At 44.6% G+C, this 15,946-nt stretch overlaps 1 protein-coding gene across 1 annotated transcript in view; it reads right to left on the bottom strand.

Annotated features, from left to right (window-relative positions):
- Window positions 1–11,361, bottom strand: part of pik3r1 (phosphoinositide-3-kinase, regulatory subunit 1 (alpha)) — a 24,234-nt gene extending 12,873 nt beyond the window's left edge. The window contains exons 1-4 of the mRNA XM_080529896.1: window positions 11,131–11,361; window positions 9,604–10,228; window positions 392–481; window positions 50–124 (exon numbers count right to left, since the gene is read on the bottom strand). Of these exons, the coding sequence (XP_080386022.1) occupies window positions 50–124; window positions 392–481; window positions 9,604–9,934 (496 nt within the window). The 5' untranslated portion in view covers window positions 9,935–10,228; window positions 11,131–11,361. The remainder of the gene's footprint in view (window positions 1–49; window positions 125–391; window positions 482–9,603; window positions 10,229–11,130) is intronic.
- Window positions 11,362–15,946: the final 4,585 nt, after the last annotated feature.

Below are 15,946 nucleotides of genomic sequence, written 5' to 3'. Positions count from 1 at the left end.
TCTAATCAAAATCGTCCTTTTTACCTGTGAGGGTGTAAACACTACGTACCAGTTTCAAAGCACTGCCGCACCTCCAGTCCACCTCCGGCTGTGAAGGTGCGATACAGCGTTGGGTTATCCAGACCTACAGACAACCAGGGGGGAGGAACATCAGTCATCATCCTAAACCATAACACCTACTCATTTTCCAATTAGAGAAATATTAGAATTCAAAAGTCAAGTGATCATTTTCTCCATGCCACAGGGGTGACTTCACGACACCATAAAAAGCAAGTTCGGTTTAAAAACAGAACGCGTCGCTCGGGTACGGCGTGGAGCCGTGTTGATAGACGAGCAGCGATATGTTCTGGACCATAAGAGACCAGTGGTAAGTCCAGCCTGCTCAGCTCACCTTTCCTCTCGATGGCTTCCAGCAGTCTGGCCAGCATGGGTGGAGCCGTCTCTGGGAGGGCAAACTGCTCCGTCAGGTCCAGGAGGGAGGCTGGAAGGAGGGAGAGAGGAGGGAGAGAATTAGTGTCAAATCATTAAGTTATAAGCAGAGTTTGAGTCAACTCCATCAATTTCAGGGGATAATTCGAAATTGCTTATAATTCATAAATAGAAAAACTGCCATAGCCTAGTTAGAGCCCCCCCCCCCCACACACACACACTCACAACTGTGGTTGTAGGTAGTAAAATCAATTCCAATCCAGATGACATAATGCAAAAGGTGTTCATTTTATGACCTTCGATTGAGTCCCACCAAATTGGCCCCACTCCACCCCTGTTTAACCCTCCGCCAGCCTATTTATACATATCAATCCTGTTCTGATCTGCGTTCACATGTCATGACGTGTGCAGGCGCGGGCTGCTGTGTATGAAATGAGGAGGTTGGGAGATTTGGACTCGAATTTGACTTAAAAAGGAAGCAGACAAGACCAAAAGAGCTGCTTGAAGACCAAAAGGCAACCCGTACACAACTGAACGATTCAGGTTCAGAGGTGCTGACCGGTAGGATAGCGTTGGGGTGGACCAAAGGGCTAAGCAAACACCTTCTGATATGCATGAGGCAAGCCAGGTCTGAGTTTTTTTTTTTTTTTTTTCATTAGATCTTAGCATCCAGGTGTGGACTTGAAAGAACCGGGGGGCTGGCGTGGATTTTATTTGGATTTGCGAAAGGTTATTTTGAAAGAGTACGTTTCTGAAAGGCCCGACTGTTCAAGACTTTGAGTCTGCGATTTCAAACGCGGGAGGACCATGAATGGAGCCCCTTTCACATTTTCTTCTCCCCCCCCCATTTCACTCTACCCTAAAATTATTAGGCCTACCTTTTGGAAACGGGAATGAAACAGGCATCTAGCGTAGCCATCTACGCATACACGCAAGTTATTAGCCAGGAAATGTTCCCTTGCCCTGAAGAGTAGAAGTGCTCAGTCAGGTAAATAATGGTCTGCCATATTTAATGCTACATCCTCATTAGCCAAGTCCATGAAAAGGCAAGCCAGTTGCGTGTGAATCAACTGGATTATCGGAGAACCACCAAAAACCAGCAAAACCCAGTGCAGGACAACTGTCATCTGGAAGAGATTACTGGGACTGCACGGAGAGTGAAGGCGTTTTCTCAGAAGCCATGAACATTGAGCTGGAACACCAATGTTTCCTCAAATAGAGATCTAGACAGCCAGTGCCACCTCTGCACGCCTTGGCAGTGTAACCTTTCGCCCAGACTGATATTCTACACTGCTGCCCTCTCTTGCCAAACCTGCTTCTGGGAAACTCAATTCACAACCTGAAGTTAAATTTACACCTGGCCCCCCTCTCGCTAAAAGTCAACGTGAGATACCTAAACCAAGTTAAAAAATCAATTTCTATTATATTTGATTCAATTTAATTTTTTCCATTCAAGTTGACTAAAATTATAAATAAATAGGTCTACATAAATAAATTCTTACAGAAGAACCAGAACACTCAAGAGTTTCGGATGAAACTCTAACTCTGTGTGCACACCTGTAGAGCCTGCAAACCCATGGAAACAGGTCCTTGCCCTTTTCACCTAGAGAGAGAACTGTTCTGACGATATTAGAATACGCTTCGCGAGCAAGTGAGTACCGTGAGGTATATTATATAAGGTGTCAGTTGCCGTGCATTTCTCGAATTGCTTGCAGGCATTCTCTAAAACCCGCAAGACTATTCTGTGTGTCGGGGGCTAGGCTTGTGTTTATTTACTCTATCCATAGCTGCCCTGTGAGTGACACGGGGAGGGAGGAGATAGAGTTGCTTCTTGGTACCGTCGGGCGACCTGATAGTTCCAACGCCGACGGGGCCGGTGTCGAGTGACAGACATAAAATGGCAGAAATGTTTTGAGCTATCAGTTGGTGATTTCCATGAGGCGCTGGCGCAAGATCAACCAAACACAGAGAACGCCTCGAATGGAGGCACCACTGGCTCAAGGATTGAGAGAAAGAAACAAGAAAAAAAAGACACAGAGAGCAAAGACATTCCCATATCCCTTTTAGGGCCCCTTTGGCACTGCAGAGAGCTGACAGTGCATGCAAGCATACAGGTAAGGTTAGTCACACTGCAGCTTCAGAGTTGGGTCTTCCCGACCGTTAAAAGAGTGAATCCAAGCTTTACATTTTTTTTTTTTAAGTCCACTAACAGAAAATTTGGTGCAAAAGTGTCTCTTCTACTCGTTGAGAATCACTTTTTAAAAAGGGCACTGAATGTGTTAAAATTCACCCCAGTCTTGTTTTCTCTGCAGCTGGGGCTCTGCACCAATCAGAAGGCTGCGTTCAAACTTTCTCTCAGAGAAGTCGGTTGCCCTGGCAACTTGGGTAAGGAGAGAGAGAGCGAGAGAAGAGGCCCCTTGAACAAGTCTCCACAAGCCTGCGTGTTTGGCAGACCTTTTCATGATATCCCAGAAGGCCTCACTCAGTCAGTCAACCACAGGTTGAGGAAGTCAGTGCAGCTGCCACTGGTGCTGCTGTGGTGAGGGAGAACAATCTCCAAGTTCAAACGGTGTGTCTGAACTGGCTGAACTGCAGACTGTGGCCAGGGGCACCGTGGACAGACTAAAGATAGCACACACTTTGGTTACATTTAGGGGGCATACTCATGTAACCAGCATTTTTAGAGCTTATGCCATTTCTTCTCGTCTGAAAAGGTCTGGTTGAAACGTAAAAACTGATGAGCAATGGAAAAATCTGAAATAACAAATAGGAAAGTTTCTCATATTGCCTACTTTCAGGAGCAAATATGATAAAATCCATAACAACATTTCGAAAATGTAATTACAGAGTAAATTACAAATATAACTGGCACTTCAGTGGAGTGCTTGCAGGCACTCCAATAGTTACTCCATAAATTCAGCTAAATCAAAACACGACCAAAGATAGTTACTCCATAAATTCAGCTAAATCAAAACACGACCAAAGATGTGCAGGTCAATAGGCCTATTAGCATGCAAGGCTGGGCGCGCTGCACGGTACAGTAAATAGGCTATATACCATGGAACGGCCTTGAGCTCAGACATATGAAATAGAAAACTGAGACTGTGTCTCCCCCTGCAGGGTGAAAAGTGCAGTGCAGGGAATCAGTGAGAACCAATAAAAAGCCTGTTACTATAGGGGAGCTGGCAGGGGAGATATTAGCAGAGGAAACATACGGCTACACGCAAAAAGAGCAACATATGACAACATAAACCAACATGGTGTTATACACAATATATGGTTCAAGTAAGTAGTCAATAGCAACTATAAACAAGTCTCAATGAGAATAACCAATTTCAGAACAGAATAAATGACCAAACAGATAATGTCACAAGGTTGGAATGAGATAGGCTAAGACATGGTTTATCATCTCAAAACTGTGCAAGTTTTTCCAAATACAACTTGTGTTGCCATGAAGCCAAAGTGTTCTCCTAAATGCGAGATATAAATCACAACTACATTTGTCCAGCCAGCCCGAGAAGCGACCAGTGTCAGAATAACTTCAATGGTAAAAGGGAGGTCTCGTAGCTCTTATAGTATGGTAATAAGACATCTCTTGGATATAGCGTAATATATACTACTACATTGAGTGAGACACACAGTATTCAATAAGGGCTGTTGTATCAACAGGGAGCCTCCAATGTGTCTCTTTGGACCATTATATAAACGCCTCACCTCTCCTTCAACGCGAGTCTCTCACCAAACCCATTCCTTTTAGTGGCGCTTGGCTTTACTACAGGACCACATATTTCAAATGTCTCTTTCTTTCTCTGCCTCCCTCTTCCTCTGTCTTTTTTTTTTCTCTCTCTCTCTCTCTCTCTCCCTCTCTCCCTCCCTCCCTCTCCCTCTCTCTCCCTCCCTCCCTCTCCCTCTCTCTCCCTCCCTCCCTCTCCCTCTCTCTCCCTCCCTCCCTCTCCCTCTCTCCCTCTCCCTCTCTCTCCCTCTCTCTCTCTCTCTCCCTCTCTCTCTCCCCCTCTCTCTCCCCCTCTCTCTCCCTCTCTCCCTCTCTCAGCTAATCCTGCTAGCAGACATGCTTTGCCTCCAGTAAGAAGATTTGCCAATTCAGACTTCAAGTCTCTGGAGGCGATCAAGTAATGAAACGCACATGTGCGCGCTCTCACGCACACAGGCCCATAAAACAGGCTTTTACTGGAATTGTGCGGGCCAACGTAGTTTGGTGGGGGCTTAAAAAGAGAAATCAAATTACAATGTGGATAGATTTTTATTGTGCCCTCAAATTAAGTTCTTTCTTTTTTTTTCTTTTTTTTCTTTCCATTGCATCTTTGAATAGTATGTGATTTAGAGAGGCAATGTTGTGTGATCAGCAGCCCTAATTGGACGGTCCTGATATCCTCTTAGCTTAAAGGGAAAGAAAATCCCACAGCGAGGAAAGATGTCACTGCAGAATAATCACATAAAATCCCACATGACTTCATCACTTCTCTACCATTCAACTGGTTATTTTGGAAATGTGTTTTATGACTTGTCTTCTCCTGCTTTCCTCTCCTCTGTCGTCCTAACCCTGTCCTTTACGCCTTTACGCCACACGGAGCGGCATCCTCCTTACACAAAACAATCGTAACAAAAACGCATTAAGCTTTAAATATATATATATTTTTAAAAGGAGTGAATTAATCCGTAAATTCAACCCGGGCAGTAGTAGCACTGATGACCCGACGGTAGTGTGGAACGGCCGCCATTCGGTCCCCATTCACAGTGCATCCATTTATTGTCCTGCTGCATTGTGCCCCAAGTTACTGCAATCAGCACTTAGTACAATACTGATTCATCACAACGCCACAAATCAGTCTACCGTGCAGTCTGTGTTTCCCCCTCCACCAAAGGAGCGCCATTAGCCTACATCCACCAACCACAGCTGCCTTCAGCCTCTATAGAGAAGCACCGAATTAGAGCACACTGTCGCATTCTACATTCCACGTTCTGCTATCTCTCATAGACCCCACTGCACAGGATGAGGAGGGCATATTTGAACATGGACCCCCCCACACACACACACACACCCCCCCTCCAGCTGCTTCATGCACGGTTTAGGGGAAAGTGTGCATTCTTTGTGAAGCGAGGCAACAATTCTCCTTCAGAAAACCTACTCAATACAGCAGATGTTCGCCCGAATACTAAAGAGGCCCCAAAAAGGAGAGCTACATTATCTCAATCTCCAGCTATGCACAGTTCTCTCTCTCTCTCTCTCTCTCTCTCTCTCTCTCTCTCTCTCTCTCTCTCTCTCTCTCTCTCTCTCTCTCTCTCTCTCTCTCTCTCTCTCTCTCTCTCTCTCTCTCTCTCTCTCTCTCTCTCTCTCTCTCTCTCTCTCTCTCTCTCTCTCTCTCTCTCTCTCTCTCTCTCTCTCTCTCTCTCTCTCTCTCTCTCTCTCTCTCTCTCTCTCTCTCTCTCTCTCTCTCTCTCTCTCAAGAGTTGCAGCTATGGGGCCCCCCAATACATTCTCACTGTATACTGTACTAATATATTAGCTTACAACTGGAGACTAACCCTCTGTCTCTTGTACAATCTCACTTCTTCAATACTGTAAGAGCTAGCCGTAACGTTTACACCATCTCTTTGTCCCTGTCTTCCATTTCCTTCTGCGTCACAAACTCAAATTGTCAACTGCTGGCCATCTGTACTAAATACCCATCGATTATCAGTTCTGCTCCATGACCAAGGCATGCCCGAGAACACAGACAAAAGCTAAATGATTTAGTTACTTTTCGGGTCAAGCCTTTTAGCTTCAAGCTAAGTGTAAGCATTATGCTTTTACGTCTAGATACACTGGGTTATTCTGTCTTCTGAGAGAAGATAAGGGAAATAGCAGCTGACATAGTCCTACATTCCATGTAGCAACGACATGTCTTCAATAAATTGAAGGTGTCAAAAACTAAAACACTATCAACATTCATTTTCAAGGCCAGCTAGCTACGGTTACACTCAAAAGGCCCGACGATATATATCCTTGTTGCAAGAGAATAACATCGAGATAGCATCAAGAGAATAACAGCCATCAAATATTTCCTTTGAGCAAGACAGAGCATGTAGTCTAATGCCTTTGCAGGGACTTGCAGTGGAACAACCAGTCCAACAGAACTCATCTCAACCCTTGAGAAGAACAGTCTCTCTGAAAGACCGTAGGAGGACAAAAGGCCCCGTGAACATTGAACTTGACGAACTCAACAGATCACATACCCCGATTCACATTCGTGTTGACATAAACCCACAAGCTGTTCATGGGATGCATCCAATATGTGGTGGGGCATGTTACAACGAGCAGGCAGTGTGAAGCAGTACAGTACTGGATGGAGATTAGATTATCAACGTCCCATGATCAAATCGATGGTCATACGGTGTTGCTACTTTAGGGTGGGGTTTGGGCAAAGGGGGGCACTTTTGTTTTTCGAGCCGACAGCCAAAATGGGTGAACACCGGAGCTGTGAACTGAAAGTGACGCTTCCTTCTCTGTGGTTTTTAGGTCCCGAGTTCCCTCTTGCATGGCATGCATGTAGATTATCTCCAACGAGAGGCCCCCGAAAAGGAGCAGCACATTAGTGTTTTAAAAAGCCTGGGAGCTGGAATGAGGCGGAATGCTTTCCCGTGGCCCGGCCCTCTCCCTCTCCACACGCCCAGCCCTCTTCTCCACATCTGCTGCTCTGAAGTCAACCCCTGTGGCTCGCAGAGAGCAGAGGCCCCTTTCCAAGTCTCCACTCTCCCCCTCTTTCCCCCCAGTCGGAGCCGACTCCAGGAACATTATCAAAACATTAAAAAAGAGGAGGAGGAGGGGACGGGTGTGTGTGTGTGTGGGGGGGGGGGGGGGGGGGGCTGAAGCACTGGAGGAAAGGGAGTGAGGGATCTGCCAGATCCCTCGGTGGCGGGCAATAAATCACAAACACCCTGAAGCAACAAGAACCCAGCCTCCAGCCCAGAGCCCTCAGCCTCCTTCCTCTCCACAGCCCCCTCCAGCCTCCAGCCTCCCACCACAGAGGCCCCGGTGCTCCAAGCTCCCCCCAACCAGCCTCCAACCCTGATCCCTGATCCCTCAGCCCACCACCCACCACCCCTCTCCCCTTCTCCACAGCCTCCAAGCCCACCACCCACCACCCCTATCCCCTTCTCCACAGCCTCCAAGCCCACCACCCCCTTCTCCACAGCCTCCAAGCCCACCACCCACCACCCCTCTCCCCTTCTCCACAGCCTCCAAGCCCACCACCCACCACCCCTTCTCCACAGCCTCCAAGCCCACCACCCCTCTCCCCTTCTCCACAGCCTCCAAGCCCACCACCCCTTCTCCACAGCCTCCAAGCCCACCACCCCTCTCCCCTTCTCCACAGCCTCCAAGCCCACCACCCACCACCCCTCTCCCCTTCTCCACAGCCTCCAAGCCCACCACCCACCACCCTTTCTCCACAGCCTCCAAGCCCACCCCCCACCACCCCCTCTAAGCCGGCCCCCAGCCTCAGGCCCCCTCCTCTCTCTCTCTCAGCTTAGGACACACAGACTTTTCTTCTCCTAGTGCTACATTCACACTCGCCCCAGGCTCAGCACTGCCACTCAACCGAACCACAGCCATTCAACACATGCCCCCTTCATATGGATCCTCACTCACCCTGTTAGCCCCAGCAAAGAATTTCACAATCGCACCACAAAAGAGCAGAAACTGGAAACCAAGCAACCAGAGCTGCTCTATAGGTGAGCTGAGAGAGTGACACACACACACACACACACACACACACACACACACGGTTAGAGTGTCTTTTAAGATGCACGCCTTGTCAACTACTTCCAAAGTCATGGCTGAGCTGACTGTATGGAAATAAGTCACTTAGTTTAACTGAAAAGTGAAAACTATTGTCCATGACATCTGAAGAAAATAACACAATTCTTTTGTTTACAAAGCTCCAAGTGTCCATATGAAACTATATTAAAAGAAAAGGTCATGGGTTCGACACAGGCTAATTATTGCACAGTCTTAAGTCTGTTGCCCAACATGAAAGTGACTCAGTGTCTTTCATGAATGAAATAATTATAGCTCCCTGTGGCGAGGAAGACCAAAACCATTTCCCTGAAAAATATGCTGATGGAAACAGGCCTCAGATCAGATCTGAGCCATTTATGGCGAAATGTAGGTTAGTGAAGAAAAATAAATAGAATGACGGAAGCAAAATTCTTTGTGCCCATGGGAAATGGAATTGTATCTCCTTTTTATGTCGGCTAAGAGGAGTAACAAAGAGGAGTGGTCCACTAGTAACGGTAGGCTGGTACCAGGTGCGCCTGGACCACAATGCACTGTGGGCTGGATCCCAGCCAGTACTATTGTCCTCTGGGCTTGGTTTAGCATTCAGTGGGGCTACAGAGGCACAGAGCAGTGCCACTTGTTATCAAGGCTGCGATTGTAGTCCCAATGTGTGAGCCTCTTTCTCCACAGAGGTTGACGTTAGGACAAACTTGACAGCAAAGGCACACAGAGTGTCCCCGAAGACAAAACAATGTCAACTGACTCGCCTACTTATACTTGTCAGTCTTGAAAATGGAGAGAGAGAGAGAGAGAGAGAGAGAGAGAGAGAGAGAGAGAGAGAGAGAGAGAGAGAGACAGAGAGAACAATGAACATTTTTTTTTTTTTTTTGCAGAATCAATTGAATACAGATAAGACACAGTTGGGGCCGTTTTACCCATCCCTCTACAAAGACCTAGAAGTCAACGTTGAGCACCCGCCATGACAAACACGAGGACAGTTAATATGTTGTGCCCTCTGCGTTTGAGGCTGCCTGAGAACACCTCCGCTTACTCCCAACGCCACGGCAACAGATTTCCTCAAGTCCAAATACGGCCTGCAGGCCTCATTCGCGGAAGTCAGTGACGCACTTCTCGCTGCTAACAGTGTTTGGAGGCAGTGATTTAAATGTCCAATCTTTTAAAAGATAAGATAAGATAGAACATCATATTGATCCCCAATGGGTAATTCAATTGCAGCAGCCATGACAGCCACCGTGGTCACGTTGCCATGAAAGATGGAACCATTTAACCGTCTCTACAGCAGAGTTAGGCCTTACATGTCATCTTGGCTGCAAATCCAGTAGTGGATTAGAGGATGTTTAGTTGTTGTTTTTTTCTCCATTAGATTGAACACTCACCTTGTTCAGAGTCAGAGTCTGCCTTGGAGGAGCCAGGAGCCACCGGTAGGGGTCTGAGGGGTCGTGGTTTTGGAGTAGGTGGAGAAATCTTTTTCTTTCCAATGAACTCAACATAGGTCCCAGGAAAGTCCCCCTTTTCCTGAGAGGTTTCATTAAAGCCGGGCAGCCAGCCAATGTCCTCGGGCCTCTCCTCCAGACCATCGCTGTACCCTAGCGCCACCAGGGTCCCTTTGCTCACCGTCAAGATGTCTCCCACGCGCAAGTCAATGTCCTCCTCTCTCTCCTTCTTATAGTCGTACAGCGCTCTGTACTGATATCCTTCTGCACTCATCCTGATCTCTGAGTTGCTCTTTTTCAAGGGAAAAACAACGTTTGTACGTGTTCCACCAAATAACTTACTCAAACAGAATTTTCTGATTATATAATAGGTGAACAAGCTCACACCCGTCTTTAAAAAAGCCTTTCGACACTTCTTTGGAGGTGGCGATGTTAACTTGTCATCCTTTCTTCAATATTCAGTTCATTATGACTGCTCTGCCGTCCACCGCACCCCTGTGGTGCCTGAGGCAGTATGTTCCCATCAGTATATTGCCTGCAGCACTGGCCTCAAGAACGCACTCCTGACCTGCAATACAAGAGCAGAAACCATTAGCAAACGTTGCACAAGACAGTCTATAGACACAGCTCATTGGTGGTGGCGTCATTTACAAGGAACCACCAACATTCCCCGATGATAATAACACAGTATAGCTTCTGTAATGGACATTCATGTAGTGACAACATGGCTTTTACATGTTTGCTGCAGAATAAACCTGCTAGAATTGCATATCTAGCGCATAGGGTCGAGTCACAACACTAGCCTGACTAACCCATATAAGATGTGAAAGCTACTCAATTGTTTAAAATTATTATTTTGTTGTAGCAACTGCCCTACTGTGCTTGGTGCTATTAGCACCATTAGACTCATACATACATACATTCTTCACCATACACGTTGCTGCACCACATCACTCATGTTAGGCTGCGTTCGTCAATTCGCTCTGAGAGCGCCGGAGCGCACACTGGGTTCAACCTCATAAAAGGGACCAAGTAATTTGATTGGACAAGAGGCGTTCCATGAGTGCTGATCAGATATCCAGAGCGTGTTTACGAACGCACCCTTAGTGTGGCTAGCTGGCTGAAGAAGACAACGGTCTTCGCTTTCTATCTAACCCACTATACCGAGCTGTAACACACTGACGTCTGGTTTCATTCTGATTTACAAATGCAAGCTAAGGGTGCTAGGCTAGACAGCTGGCTCTGGCCAGGTCGGACAGTTGGAGTAGGCAGCTAGCGAACAGCACGTCGAACTGTTGGAAGTTGGAATAGTTCATTTTTCATAAACGACAACCCATTTGCTATTTGGCCTTTTCAATATGTTCACAAGTGAAGTAATTAGGTAAATTAGGCTTGGTAATAAATGCTAACGTTAGCTGGCTGGCAAACCACTGGCAGACTATTCGAGCACACGAGATGATTGTCACTCACTTGCATGCAGGGTGAGGGGGCCCGGGCTGAGGCACGGCGATCCTCTCTCCTTCCCGTGGAGACACTTCCACTTCGGTCGATCCCCCCAAGAATAAGTGCCGTAAAAGCCAAACAAACACTACGTCAAATGCCTCTTGTACCGAGAAAGTTTTCGATAAACGATCAAATTCATCCAAGACTTCCAAAAAAAAGTGTGTTTTAACCTAGTTAGTTGAGGTTCGTACTGTGTGTAGGCAGACGGGACGACTCCGCCCGAGCGAATGCATTGGAGCAGGTTTCAGCGAGGGGCTTGGCAGGAGAGAGCCGCGCCCATTGGCCCGCTGGACCGTCAATCAAACGTGTCATCGTCAGACCTTCGCACATCGGCCCACTGCAGAGCTGGGCTGTGACTGGTTATCCAGACTGTTCCTTTGCACGCAAGTAGCACAGCACGCATGAAGCCTCCATAAGAGAATTACATAACTTCAACATGAACGACATGCCAACAAGTCGACATTTTTGTGACTCACTAGCGCAGTGTGAATGTTTACAATATAGATAGACACACATATTTAATGAAAAGTTATTTGGATGTAACATACTGAAGCCCGCAAGTTACTTATTTGGGTTGGGCTGTTTAACACTATCGTTTACATTTACATTTACATTTTTGCCATTGACAGTCAATTATATTTCTGAAGAAAAATACTACATAGGCGTATGACATAAGAGACCATTTATATTACTATATTTACAATATATGTAGCCTGCAGAGAAACTTCAAGCTCAAGTTCAATGGACTACTCTTTCCTTTTACACATTCACTCACTGTAATTGGTCGGAATTCCATTAAACCCAGCTTCTCTAATTGGAAAAAAGCTCCTTTATGTTTAATTCTTCCAAGGACTTGGAGAGAAGCCATTCTCAGATGCAACCACATATATAGTAAATCATCAATTATTTATAATAAAACCTCAACCTCAACTATGTACTGTCTACCAAGGGCACTGAACGCTTCCATTCCAGCATCCTCCAAAGGATAAAAGGCCTATTGAATGAATGTTCTTTTGAATGTAGGTTAAAGTAATTTGGACTGTGACAAGAGCTTGCAGCAACGATTCAGTCATTCATAAGTGCATGACTAAATTACATTCATACATGCCTATACAATATTTCATGTTCTGTGAAAGTAATGTCTCAACTACAGATTTATGCACTACTTCATACATTTAAAACAAATAATCATTGAGCTGTCATGAATTTCAGTGGGTTCGGACTTCAAACGTAGGTGTGTGACTAAAAAGACACTCTTTTTAAATACAGCTGAGAAACAACAAGAGAACCTCCAAGGTGCTTGCTTAAATGTATTCCATGGTTACCATTCAAAAGCAGATCGAGGCCTCAACTTCAATTCCGTTGCCTGTCAGTCACATTTCAATATGGACTATACTGGAATCCTTGGGAGTACACAATCCCAGGCACATGACGGTGAATGTGGGTGGCCTAATTATGGAGGGGAAGGAAGGCTGGCTTGTAGAAATCCCCTGGCAAGTATAGGCCTACTGTCCAGGCTGCACGAAAGGAGTTGTAAGCAGCTTTGTGCAGGAATAGGCCCCTCAAGTGCTCTCCAGTCACACAGGCATCAATGGACACCACCTCTAAAATATGGGAAGGAATGAGAACAGGCATCAAAGGGGGGGTGATCATATCAGCCCAGAAAAGCAGTCTAAATTCTAATTGGAAAATAGGAATGCTGGAGACTCATCTCAGTCCTCCTCTCAGAGCGAAAAAGTTTTGTTAAATGAAAACAGTAGATGATTTATATCGTTTGAATACGTTTTAGTATTTAATCTAAGCGTTCATGATTGATTCCTGTGTAACTGTTTTGAAAAGGATATCCATTTGATTTAATTTCATTAAACAATCATTTTGTTAGATGATACTTTTATCCCTCAGAGAAAATGTGTGTATGATTAAATGATTTTCATATTCTGTCACACTAAACCGTATGTTTCCTGAGTACTAATTTGAGATTAAATATATTGTTGATTGCTTTTTATTTTATTTTAGAAAGTTTAACTGCTTCGCTTCTTCACAGTATAAATCATACAAGTTACCTCAACAACAATTAGAACTAAAGTATAAAACATTTTTAGACAATACATCAATTGAGTATGATAATGGAATTTTCAACTATTTGATAATTTGACTGTATTAGAGTAATAGACTAATAATGTAATAGAGTAATAATGTAATAGAGTAATAATGCTATTATTTATCTTCATAAACCATAGTCTCTCTGCACAAGGTTTCTATACACAGCTGCAGCATGACATTTTTTTCCCTTTTAAATTATTATTATTTATTTTTTGAAGACTACGAGACTACTATTGAACCACATAGATGGGGACTGAAGTTCTGTTGCCGATGATGGAAAAGAAAGAATATTTGAACCACGAGACTATATAATCCATTCACCCCCCTGATTAAATAGTGGATCAGGCTCGGCTGACCCATCTGCTATTCTCCAAACAACCACACACCACACACTTCTGTTATCTAGGTTATCTAGTCAAACTGTTCAGTTACAGAAAATAAATAGGCAAGACTGTATTCTCAGAGTCAAGGTCATTGGATGCTGCTTTAATATATAATACAGTATATGCCATTTAGCTGACGCTTTTATCCAAAGCAACTTCCATTGCAGTGAGTGCATACATTTTTCAGTGCTTGCAGCACTGGCCTTGAGAATGCACCCCTGACCTGCAACGCAGAGCAGAAACCGTTATCAATGTTGCATAAGACAGTCCAATAGACACAGCTCATTGGTGGTGGATACAAGGAACCACCAACATTCCCCAATGATAATAATACAGTATAGCTTTTATAATGGATATTCATGTATGACAACATGGCTTTTACATGTTTGCTGCAGAATAAACCTGCTAGAATTGGATATCTTGTGCATAGGATCGACAAAATAACACTAGCCTGACTAACCCATGTAAGATGTGAAAGCTACTCAATTGTTTCAAATGATTTGTGTTGCTGTTTGTACATAGATCACGTATAGCAAGTAGCAACTGTACAACTGTGGTTGTCTTATTAGACTCGCCCCCCCTAGATCAGCGTACGTACATTCTTCACCATACACGTTGCAGCACCACGTCACCACGTTGTTAGCCCCACGCTCTACCAACCGAACCGCTGTGATTGCAACTGTGGCTGTTTGTGGCTGTTAGCCTAAGTTTCCTGGGCTCCTAAATAGCTAATTACTTATGTCACTTGCATTAAGTCTTCTGATTATCTGTGATCTCCTGTCACAGTCTGCATAACATTTAAGAGAGAGGTTTCATTATATTGTACTTCTGCCTCCATGAGTAAAAACACAGAGGGCATTACCTTGGAAATTCAAGTGTGTACATTGATGTAGTATGTGCCTGCCTTAGTCTAAAAGTCAAAACTTCCCAGACACAGATTAAGCCTCGTCTTGGACAAAAGAAAATGTTCAATGGTGATTCTATGTTTTAGTCTAGGACTATGTCTAATCTAGGCCAGGACAACCAGCCCTTAGTATTGTATCCACACTTTAAAAACGAGCTGTGGAACGGTTTCCTTGGTGACAGAATCCCAAATGCTGGCCAAACCCTGCTGCTATTTATTTGTATTTATTAGGAAAGTAATTCATTGAGCAGTATGCTCTCAGTGACTCTGACACAGCAGACAACATGGGGAACATCTCACTTCCTTAATGGACATTGGCTGCACTCCAACAGCTGCCCGCAGGGACTCAACTTTCTGTTACATAAAGGGGTTATTCAAATGTAATCCAACACACTCTCAGGGTTATGGATAAGACAAAAACACAATAAAACCCCCACTGATACCAACTGTTGAGACGACATTTTGTGCAAACGGTGCAAGTTGTAATGCTTTGTTTGCACTGTACTCTCTACTGTATAACCCGCACGCTGTGTTATGTAATGATATTACGTGGATGAGGATAGCAGCACCTCTGAAAAGTGGTGTTTTCCAGAGAGTTCCTCCCCTAACCTGTATTTTTATAGCCAGAGCACAGACATATCCAGAGGCAACTGGAGAATACAGACATACAAGCCCAAACCAGATTTGCATGCACTAATTATGCCTACTTGTTATACCAAACTGTCATCATACCAACATACAGTAAGTGTTTTGATATGATGGCATTTCTGTCAAACAAAAAATGGATTTGCCACTGTCTGTTGGTTCAAAGTTAAACTTTGAACTTTTGCTTTGAGCAATTACTCCCTCCTTACTGTACTCAGAAGACAGTGTATAGTCTCAACCAATGTTCATGCTAGCCATGCAGAAATGCTTTAAGTTGATATTAACAGTAAAGGCAAGTGAAATGATAGATTCCAGTCTTCCCCGTTCTGCTTTTTCTAGTGCATCTCACAAGTATTCCAGAGCTGGATTGCATGTTTTATTCAAGCTCAGAATCTTTCAGCTACTTTTAGACGCATTCTCTTCAGGTCAATGGTCTCCCCCAGATCCCTTAACCACATTTCAAATGCAGGGCATTGTCTTTAGCTCCTACATTAGCAAAATCGACCTCTTACTTAAGACCACTCTATCTGTTATTCTCATCACTTTCTCAAAAAAAATGGCCGCCAAATTGTGTTACCAATTTGGAAAGCGTGGAGAATGGCATGTCTGAAATAACTGTCTAAAGTTATATGAATAACTGTCAAAAGTTATATCTACCATATGTATTTATGACAATATAGTAAGTTGATGTCTGACACGTTATAATTTTGACATTGGAAGAGCAACTCCCTGCATAGTTTAGAACTAA

Source organism: Nansenia antarctica, assembly GCF_963989245.1.
Source record: "Nansenia antarctica genome assembly, chromosome: 4".
NCBI classification, from domain to species: domain Eukaryota; kingdom Metazoa; phylum Chordata; class Actinopteri; order Argentiniformes; family Microstomatidae; genus Nansenia; species Nansenia antarctica.
The sequence above is the reverse complement of the archived record's forward strand: the minus strand, read 5'-3'. Positions and strand labels throughout refer to the sequence as shown.